The 11,251-nt window shown below is 49.8% G+C and overlaps 1 protein-coding gene across 3 annotated transcripts in view; it reads right to left on the bottom strand.

Moving 5' to 3' along the window:
- The window catches only part of dclk1a (doublecortin-like kinase 1a), an 84,944-nt gene that overhangs the window by 22,105 nt on the left and 51,588 nt on the right, over positions 1-11,251 (bottom strand). The window contains exons 7-10 of one of the 3 annotated variants that reach the window (XM_035433732.1): positions 3,725-3,812; positions 2,918-3,147; positions 2,127-2,246; positions 850-996 (exon numbers count right to left, since the gene is read on the bottom strand). In XM_035433732.1, coding sequence (XP_035289623.1) covers positions 850-996; positions 2,127-2,246; positions 2,918-3,147; positions 3,725-3,812 — 585 coding nt within the window. The remainder of the gene's footprint in view (positions 1-849; positions 997-2,126; positions 2,247-2,917; positions 3,148-3,724; positions 3,813-11,251) is intronic. The other 2 variants (XM_035433733.1, XM_035433734.1) reach the window with 2 other exon arrangements.

Raw genomic sequence — 11,251 nt, 5'->3', positions numbered from 1 at the left:
CTGACTGGCTGTTCGGCACCATCGCGGTGGAGCCAGACAGGACAGCGCTGACTGCAGAGCGCTCAGAACACACTCAACTCGAAAACCGGGGCAGCTGGGAGATAATCAGTTACCTAGCTACCATTTACTTTAGTTATTGCACACCTGTTTTTCCCACTGAAAACGACACCCTTCCCCCAGCTCTCGGTTTCCACGGTGATGATATAATGAGATAACAATTTTCAAACAATAATACGGAATCCTTTTCTTTTCTTTGCGATGCGCTTCAAAACAGAGAGCTCTAAATTAAATGCACACACCACTTCATAAATTGGAATATACTGCAATGTTTGAAACATATTATGAAGATGAGAATTGTGATTGTGATTGCAGTGCCTGGAACAATGTATGGGCAAACTCACTAATTATTTCTCCTTTCACATATTCCAACACGTCAAAAATACAGTGTCGTGAAATACACTGTTTATCATCTGTTCCAAAAAAAAGAACATATTTGCAATATATTGCAGTACATATTGCATATATTTCCTTAAGCGCGTACAAACAACTCACCAGGAAGTTACAAAACAGATGGCAAATGCACTTCAGGCCAGGGATATAAAAGAGGACCAAATATGTGCTCCACAGTCAGGACAATCAAACTATAACAAAGGACTTCTTACCCAGACATCTTCACTGTGGCTGACCCGAAATATGGAAAGCTGAAGCAGCCGACATTCATAATGATATGGGAAATATGGAAAGCTGGAGGGCGCAATATTCAGAGCAAAAGACACTTATGATGATCAGAGGAGACTGACCTTTCGACCTTTGACCTACGACATCTTAATTCAGAGCGAAAGCACTCACCAGGAGGTTCTCCGGTTTGATGTCCCGGTGGACGATGTTAAGGCTGTGCAGGTGCTTGATGGCGTTGGCCAGGTTGTGCAGCATGCAGCTGGCGTCTCGCTCCGTGTACCTGTTGGTGGAGGTGATGGCGTCGAAGAGGTCGCCCCCCTGTGGACGGGAGCGGATGTACCGCGGTCAGGGGGAAATCGAATGTCACCTCAAGCGCTAACATTCTCATAATATATCAGTAACTGCTGTGGGGGGAGGGGAAAGGGGGGTTGTATATGGTTTGAGGGTGGGGAGGGCCACCCTGTGGACTGCACCACACACCTCACTTCTGAATAACTTTTAAACACAGGTCTAATTGTCCACAGGAGGAACGCGCGCGCTTGTGTATGTGAGCTATTCTGAAAGGCCTGTGATTCGCTGGCCCTGGCCTATTTCTCCCCCCGCGTGCACGCGCGGTGTGTCGCTAAGTGCCCTCTCTCTCCGAGCGCAAGTGGAGCAGGCGCCTTAAATAGAGCCCCCCCCCCCCCCCCCCGCACGGCCCTGCCACCGTCCCAGGAAGCGCTCAATTGAAAAACAGGAGCGATCCCGCTCCCGACCGGACGGAGCCGCCTTCTCGCCCTCGAACCCGGGCGGATCGAACAGGCGCTGAAAACGACCCGCTATTACCTCACAGTGTGAGTCAAAATGGAGTCGACAGGCCAGAAGCTGGGAGACCCGGTCCAGCTCATTAAGTGCGTAGGTTAGCTCAGGTGTGTGAACTTTGTAAGCCGTATACGAACTGCAACAGTCACAGGAAGTACTGAATATGAGGCACAACGGCTGAGAACGGACACGTCATTCTAAAGTCCGAAAAGCCAACTGATTATTACTCCTCCTCTTCCTCCCACTCGTCATCTTCCTCTACCTCTTCTCCCTCTGTATTTCTCTGGCGACCTTTCCATACCAACAGGTGACTTTTTTTTTCCTGAGATCTTTCTAAAAATAGTGCCATCCCACTACAGCCAATGATCGTTACAGTCACTCTCGCCCGGTTGCTAGGAGACATGCATTTTCTCCACGACCAAGCCGGCCAGATCATTGTCGTGGCGATCTGAGATTTCGACCCAAACATGGCGGGGACCCTTCGGTAGAGAGCTGACCCAAAGCAGACCGCGTGGACTGCAGAAAAGAGCGGCCGCATAAGGCGAGAAGCACACCTATCGCGAACAAACGGCTCTCAGACAAACGTGTGTGAGGTCGAGTGGGAGAGGTGCCTCCTCAGGAATGTTCCGGAAGGCCGGGGGCAGTACCTTGACCAGCTCCATGACCAGGTAGAGCTCGCCGTAGGTGTCCATCTCCTCGATCAGCAGCACGATGTTGGGGTGCTTCACGCGTCTGAGGATGGACACCTCGTTCTGGATCATGTGCTCCTGGAGGGGGAGGAGCCAGAGAGTCACACAAACACAAACACAAACACACACGCACAGAGCAGATAATCAGTTCCTTTACAGACTAAGACAGCTCACAGACCGCAGATTCCCCTCATCCTTTTGGTCAACTTGTACCTGTTCACCATGAGACAGACTAATTCACTACTCATTTTTATTTTATTTAATTAATTACGAATTTTCAAAATTCTCACAATTATGTAAGCATAACTTTAACAACCATGTACGCTGGTTATCACATAAAAGACAACGCTCGGTTGAATAAAAAACAGCAGGTCAAGTCAGGACAGAGTAGGGGGGGTAGGGCAGAGCAGAAAACTGAAATAACTCATAAACTAAATGAATAATTCATCAGAGACAAAACCCTTGCCATCTTCTACAAGATTATTATTACTAGCCTTTCTTTACACAGGGTAGGTTGACAGACCATGCATGGTCTTTCACAGCTACGCCCTGCCCCCCCAACGTGAATTAATGCCCCCCCCCCCCCCCCCCCAATGTGAATACTGGGAGGAAACCCACAGAAGCATGGGGAGAACATGCAAACTCCACACAAGCAGGCCCTGGCAGGGATTCGAACCCATGACCCACTGCACCACCGTTCCACCCCCAATTGCCCTAATGGCGGATTTTTTTCACCCCAGTCTCCTCACCTTGCCTCCGCACTTCCCCTTGTTGATGATTTTGAGCGCGTACTCCCTCCCGGTGGACCTCTCCACGCACTCGCGCACCACCGCGAAGTTCCCGTCCCCGATGGTGCGCCCCACCTTGTACCGCTCCGAAATGGAGGCGGGCACCTGCGGCTGGTCCTCCAGCACCTCCGCTGCCATGGGAATGGGGAGACCAATCAAATCGCACCGACCGCTGGGATCAGCCGCTGCTACTGTATGGGAATAAACGCCGTGTAAATCAGTGTTTATTTATTTACAATGACTTCACCATTTGTTTTCTGTAGAGGGAATTGGAAATCTCTGTCTGTGTTCCTGGGCAAGAGCCACTCACTTGCGACCTCTGAAACACTTAAGCGTTTTCTTCTATGGTGGATGAGAGGTTTTTAAAACTGTACTGTATTTGCTTCTGAGCCACCTGAAAGCCTGCCTGCCTGTCTAAGCTCCAGTCTGGGTGTTACACCAGGGTTTTAACAGGTCTTTCTGAATGAAAGCACACTCAACCTGTACACACACAAGTCTAGAGGACTGGCCACTGTGACACGTATCTTACACCAATTTGTACCCTCAGATGAATTTGTCATTTAAACAGAGTAGTGTAGCCCCCCCACCCCATCCTGTCTCCCAACAACCTCATCTAGCCCCTCCCCTCATTCAGTCTCCATGACTACTGCCAACTAGTGTCCTATCTCCAAAAAACTCCATAGAACCCCTCCCCTTACCCTGTCTCCAGGACGGCTTCATCTAGCCCCTCCCAAAACCCTGACCGTGACATCGCGCTCTCTCATTTACCTTCATTTCCTGCCGCGTCACCCTCGTCCAATGAGCTGCAGACTTTGGTGGAAGCCAGGGAGAGGGAGGAGCCACCATTTTGAGACTCCTAGGGGGGAGGGAGGGAGGAAGGGGGGGAGAGAGACAGTTATTTTGGCTGCTCACACTTGTCTTTACACTACACAGGAAATGAAAGACCTCGCTTTGAAAATGAAATTTAAAAAGAGTGTAAAGAAGTGGGAAGAGAGACAGTTATTTTGGCTGTTCGTACTTGTCTTTACACTACACAGGAAATGAAAGAGCTTGCTTTACAAATGAAATTAAAAAAGAGTGTAAAGAAGTTCCTCCAGAGACCTCATTAGTACCACACATCACTGATGGCTCTCCAGAGGGATTGTCAGTGCAATGTCAGGAACAGGAAGTGGAGAAGCTGCTAAAAATCATACCTGCCTTCCCCAGCCAAAGAGACAGTTTTTGTTTTTATGTTAAAAAGCTGTTCTTTTGAACTCGAGGTTGCTAATTTTTTTGAGTTCATACAATGCACTACCAGTGGAGTCAAACTCCCCGTGCTGGAGGGCTGCAGTGACTGCAGGTTTTTGTGGTTTAATTTCCATAAACCGTCAATTTAAGCCCTGGAGGCAAAGTGTGAGGACTCAGTGGACAATCGTTGACTTAAATGAATCACTTAACCGTAAAAACACTCCAAAAACCAGCAGGCACTGCGGCCCTCCAGGACTGGAGTTAAACCTGCAGACGCTGCTGCCCTCCAGGACTGGAGTTAAACCTGCCTGCCACCTTGTTCCTACACGAACCATGTAGATGTACTGGCTGCTGCAGGCACAGAGCCTTCAGTGTGGAGACCTGCCACGTTCACTGGTGATTAAAAAGACTTCATGAAACACGGGAGGCAAAACAAAAGCAGTGACTCATGGGAAACTGAGTAAATAAACAAACAGGCGTCCAAATGCTAATGCAAGGGGGGAAAAAAAACACCAACTCCCATCCTGTTTACAATGTCTCTGCTCAGTGCCAATATCGACAGAGGAAAAAAACACAGCATGTACCATTCTAATTAAAGCTGTCAGTTCCCATAAGAGCTGGCTGGGACGGCTTGTCCTGATGCTCAAAGGGTACTTCTGTTTGCCTTGTGCATTACTACCACAGTTGTTTTCATGTGAGAGAAAGAACAAGGGGGAAAGGGGGGAGGGGGGATCAGTTTCCATGGAAACCACTTAAACTACTGATGCCACTGATTTCCTTCGTACAGATGGAACATGTGGGGAGACACCACTGCTGCCCCCCCCCCCCCCCCCAAACTCCAACACCCTTCACCTAACCAGTACTCCAAATAAGCACTTCCTGTTTTCCTCCTGGTCAATATTTACCACTGTGGCCAATGCAGCAAACTCCATAATTCAGTATCAAACAAAAGACAGAGTTCATTAAAATAACAAGGAATAAACCAGTTCAAAGCCAATACCGATGTATGACTGGTCTTTATTATACTAAAGTATATGTCCAGCATAAAACATTACTGAGACAATCTGAGTACTAAAAAAACACTATAAAATAATTTACAAATGGAAGGAAATGTGTGGTGCTACGTGAGCAACAGAAACACAGGCATACACAAGACAGGATTAAAAGGCAATATGCACCTATGAATTTTTACACCGAAACATTTTCTCTCGCTTTCTAAAACAAAACATGATTCCAGTCACCAGTATGTACAGCAGGTAAATGTGTGACACCTTGTCTTAACGAGGCAGATGGTCTGTTTTTAATCAGCGTTCTTTCAGGGTAACGGCAATGAGGTGTGAATGTTGTAGCTTGTGCAGGAGGGGCCCTGGAAGATGATTGGACGCCTGGGCTTCAGTGTCAGACTGCAGGCCACGCCCAGCAGGACTAAACGCTTCCAGTGACTGGCTGTCCAGTGTCTTTAGTTTTCTTAGAATGTTCTTTCAAAATTCTAAGTCAATGTTCTAGAACTCCATTGCTTTCAGATGCCAGCAGTGATTGTGACATCAGCATTAGAATGTTCAGCTCAGAACATTCTAATCACATATTTGTGATTACACCTTACACCTTAAAGGGTTAATGAAGGACTTTTAAAAGCCACCAGGGCCAACCAGCTACACCGGCTCATAGCCTTACTGTGTTCCACTATCCAAAACCCTCCAGCTTCTCCTGCAGATAGAAAGTGAAATCTTTTTTATGACAACCCCTTTACCAATCCCTCCTCTACCTCACAACTCCCTCTGCCCGCTCTCTCGTTCATCTCTCTCTCTCTGTTCGTCCATCACACTGACGTTTTCCCATTCTTTCATCTCGGGCTGTAATCTATCTTTCCTTCTCTTTTTTTTGTCGTCAAAATTGAAAATGTACACTAGCGCTACCCCGTGTCCTAGCTCGCCTCTCTCCTAGGGACGTAGGCTAACCGCGAACCCGCGGCGCTAATCTGATCGATCAGCGGATTGATCGCCGAAACCGTGGCGATGAAAAACCCCGCCTGTTCATGAAGAGAACCTCATAACCGGGGGGAGGAGTTATTGCGCTACGCCCCAGACACCCCTCGCACGTCCGAAAGCCAGGCTTTCCGGCTCAGGAAATTAACGACCGCGCGTTCGGGTCGGCCCCGGTGCATTGTGGGTAGAAGCCGGCGCTTCGAGATGAACCCGCGTCCCGGACGGCTGAGTTCGCCCGTCCCCGGCCGGGCCGTTTTGACCGGGGCGGCAGGCAGACAGAAACCCCATCGCTGGCCTGGCGTCGTGTAAAACAAACACCGCCGGACGCAAGGCAGGTTCACAACGCCCAACGGACACCCCCATTAATATCCACCCCAATACAGACCTTCTGTCCCAGAGGGGGGGGGGGTGTTCCTGTTTTTTGTTTATTTATATTCTCTCCCGTCTCTGCATCACAGGAGATTAAGTGGTAGCCCTCTGGCACCTGTAGGGCTAGATCAGGGGTGCCCAATCTTCCCCAAAAAAAGGCCGGTGCAGGTTTTTATTACAGCCCAGCACCGAGACACTAGATTCTGGTTCTCAAGCTCTTAAACACCATAATTAGCTAATCACTTTAATCAAGTGTGGTACTGGTGGGCTACAACAAAAACCTCGCACCCACACCGGCCCTCTTCAGAGGAGAAAAGACACTGCAAAACTCAAGTTCCCAAATAAATCTAACACTCTGGAAACGTGACTAGCTGGGGATCGAAAAAGGGCCTCTATCTCTGTAGAGCTGGAGCCAGGCTGGCTCATAATACCCCTTTCCCACTGTAGAGCTGCAGCTGGTCTGGCTCCACAGTCTTATTTAAATCAACCCAACGAAAATGAAAAGTGTGTCAGCTCGTTTCAGCGCTGCTCCTATAGCTGGGTTAATTAAAAGAATTAATGAATAAGAAATGTGTCCGCGGGGCACTGCGGTGTGGTGTTCGTCAGGTCTGGAACGCCGGGGGCATAAACAGAGAGCTTTGTACATGGCGCCGTTCCTTAACTCTCAACACCGCGGGAAAACGGCGCATTTTAAAGACAGCCAAAAACACGTCAAGATCCACCTGCCCAAGGCCGAGCTTAGCTACTTCCTCCCGACGTTTCTGCGGCAACCGGTCAGTCCTGCAAGCCCACCCCCCCGCCGGGACAGACTGACTTCCTGATCGCTTTGCGAAGTCACGCGCTCGAAAATCACCAGCTCGAGGAGATCAGAGGAATTCATGACGCCGTTCGGGGGGGGGGGGGGGGTTGGTCTCAAAACGCTCAAGACTCTCAGCACGGTCAGGATGAGTCAAACAGGCGCATGAGAATGTGTGTGTGAATGCCATACTGAAACACTCTTCATCTCCACATTAAAACAAGGGGTCACACGTTACAAAAACAAGAAAATAAATCATAAAAAAGAACAAGCATGAACATGAAAAATGTAAATAAATTAAGAGAAAACTTACAGATATCAGCACAGACAGCGATGACAATGAGAAACAAAACAAACAAAAAAAGAAACCCACCACCATAGAATCAAAAGAAGCAGTCACAGGAAGCAGCACACTGCGGCATTGTGGGATAGGTGAAATTGAATGGGGAGGACTGCAGGAGATACGCGGATATCCCGCTGAACTCTTTGCATTTTCTCTCTGATAAAGGCGGGGAGAGAATGAGCTTGGGCCGCGGGAGAGCTCTGAGGCATGCTGGGAAATCCTCAGGGCGCTTCAGTAATGTGCAGCGTGCTGCTTTCATAATGACCACGGAGCGATGAACGAGTGTGCATCCTCTTCACCATCATACATGCACAACCGCACACATGCACGCATGTGCGCACACATGCAAGCTCGTACACACACTCACACACACGCACGCACGCTCATACATGCATGCACGCTCGCACACGCACACTCGCACATACAAACGCACACACACACACAGATGCCATGAACAGAACAGGAGGAGCATGCAACTCAACACTGCACAGCGTGAAGAGGGCAAAGGATCAGCACAAGTAATGAAAAGGTGTCTGACACTGAAATTATGAGATGAGATTATCCAGCTGTCTGGAAAGCCCTTTGCGCATGAGAATGTGTGTGTGTGTGTGTGCATGTATGTGTGTGTGTGGGTATGTGTGTACGTGTGTCTGCATGTGCGTGAGTGTGTGTGTTCGTGTGTGTGTGTGTCTGCATGTGCGTGAGTGTGTGTGTCCGTGTGTGTGTGTGTGTGTGTGTGTCTGCATGTGCGTGAGTGTGTGTGTCTGTCTGCATGGGCAAGGGCGCATGTGTGCCTGTATGTGTGTAAGTGTGTGTGTGTGTGTGTGTGAGTGTGCATTTGTGCGTGCCTGTTTGTGTCCTTAGGGAACATCGTCTCTCAAATGCTGCATGATTATTGCTGAGATCCAGTTTTTCTGTTTCTGGGAGACAGCGTGGGATAAAAGCCCAGGCGAAGCGCGTAGCCAAACCCATCTACAGGCCACTGGCACTGCCCCAGCACAGAGGAGGGACTGAGACAGCCTGCACCGCACATCTACACACAACTGCCCCAGCACAGAGGAGACTGAGACAGCCTGTATCCCACATCTACACACAACTGCCCCAGCACAGAGGAGACTGAGACAGCCTGTATCGCACATCTACACACAACTGCCCCAGCACAGAGGAGACTGAGACAGCCTGTATCGCACATCTACACACAACCGCCCCAGCACAGAGGAGAGACAGAGACAGCCTGTATCGCACATCTACACACAACCGCCCCAGCACAGAGGAGAGACAGAGACAGCCTGTATCGCACATCTACACACAGGCGCTCTGGGTTTCCAGCACATTCACCATGTCTGAACGGGACTGGAAGACACACTGGCTTCATCACGCTCTCGCCATGCAGGGCGGCAGTGTAGTGTAATGGGTAAGGAGCTGGTCTTTTAACCTAAAGGTCGCAGGTTCAATTCCCGGGTAAGGACACTGCCGTTGTATCCCTGAGCAAAGGTACTTAACCTTCAGTATATATCCAGCTGTATAAATGGAGGCAACGTAAATGTTATGTAAAAAATGTTGTGCAAGTCGCTCTGGATAAGAGCATCTGCAAAATGCCTGCAATACATAATCTATGTTTAAACATTACCGGAGGATCATACACAGCCATCCTGTTTATCCTCCGCATTTGAATTTAGCCTTCGCCGGTCTATAAAGGGCGTATTTGCATAATTTTTACATTAACGGCACAGATATCAAATCTGCACACCCTTCTATGAGAGGGAGCGAGAAGAAGAGTAAGGCTGGTCTTGAGCCCACACGCACGGATTAGTCCTTCTCTTTCGCGCGGCTGCAACTGGAACGCGCAATTCTGGCTTCTAAAACGCTCGACGGAAAAATTCTCACGGATCCTTAGGACTGGAGTTAAAAATGTATTGCCATCAAAGAGTAGTGGAAGTACATTTTTAATCCAGGTCAGACCAGGACACACAATTCCACACAGCCACCGCACTTATATGCCAATAATTCATCTGAGTCGACCAAGGGGAAATCGAGGTCACAGTACAAGAACAATTGTCTTCAGCAGTTCCAGAAAGCCATCCCTAACTAAGCGCTTTTCGACTGCAGCTCAATCTTCATGCAGAGATTAAAGGAATGGGCTCTGATTGGCTACTCAGCTCAGCTCAGATATGGCTCTGACGGGCACAGCCAATAGGAAGCCAGCACGGATCTTAAACAGGAGACGGTGCAGATGAGAGTCCGTGTGCGGAGGAAATATCACTGTGGCTAAAACCCCAGCCCAGGGGGGTCAGTTCCATTTAACCTCAATCAGATCAGGCACTTCAGTGAAATTCAGCGTGTGGATTGGGGGGAAAAAATAGTGTTCTGTGAGGATTTATTTTTTCAATGAAAGTAACTGAATTTTCGATTAATTTCCTGAATTGACTGAACTAAAATGGAAATGACCCCCCCACCTCTGCTGGCACCCCTGATTAACACGCACACTTCACAGCTGAAACCGAACCCCCCCCCCCCCCCCCAATCCCCTCCCCCAAAAAAAGAATCAAGTTAGCGTGGATCGCGAAAATGTGGCTTCTCTCCCGAACACCCTCAGGGAAATCTTCTGCTGCTCTCTACTCGACGTGCATTGCATTGTGGGAGATCAAAGAGAGGGTGGGGGGGGGGGGTGAATAAATAACGGAGCAGGCGCAGCTGGAGTTCAGATCTGCGCAAAGCCACCGTGGAGAAGGCTGAATGGCACGTGCGGCGCTGCTGTCGAACCCGGGCTTCCGAGGGGGGGGCGGTGGGGCGGGGGGCGGGGCTACTCGCTCTGGCGCACGAGACAAAAACAAACCCCCGAGCTGCGACCGGCGGTTCTGATTGGCCCACGCTGAGATATAGGTAACCATGGAGAAGAGATGGTGTGATATAGGTAACCATGGAGAAGAGGTGGTGTGATATAGGTAACCATGGAGAAGAGGTGGTGTGATAACAGCAGGTAACCATGGAGAAGAGATGGTGTGACACAGCAGGTAACCATGGAGAAGAGATGGTGTGACACAGCAGGTAACCATGGAGAAGAGATGGTGTGACACAGCAGGTAACCATGGAGAAGAGATGGTGTGATATAGCAGGTAACCACGGAGAAGAGATGGTGTGATAACAGCAGGTCATTTGGGAAAGAGCAGCTTGTGGCCTGGTTTCCGTGCTGCGCAGCTGCGCAGAGGTGGAGGTGCCGGAGGGGAGAGAGCACGGACACGCAAAGGAACGGGTAACGCAGTGCCTGTCGTGATTCGGCTCGGACAGGAAGAAGAGCGCCTCGAGTGATGCGACTCTGACAGGAAGTAGAGCGGCGTGCACGGCTGGGCTCTGGCAGGAAGTAGAGCGGCGTGCACGGCTGGGCTCTGGCAGGAAGTAGAGCGGCGTGCATGGCTGGGCTCTGGCAGGAAGTAGAGCGGCGTGCACGGCTGGGCTCTGGCAGGAAGTAGAGTGGCGTGCACGGCTGGGCTCTGGCAGGAAGCAGAGCGGAGACAGACAGCGTGCTTCCCTCAGCCTCAGCACCAGGGCCAGGGATCACGGCTGGTTGCTAGGTA

The sequence above is a fragment of the Anguilla anguilla genome, chromosome 9 (assembly GCF_013347855.1).
Source record: "Anguilla anguilla isolate fAngAng1 chromosome 9, fAngAng1.pri, whole genome shotgun sequence".
NCBI lineage: Eukaryota > Metazoa > Chordata > Actinopteri > Anguilliformes > Anguillidae > Anguilla > Anguilla anguilla.
Note: the sequence above shows the minus strand (reverse complement) of the source record. Positions and strands in the feature narration are given on the sequence as shown.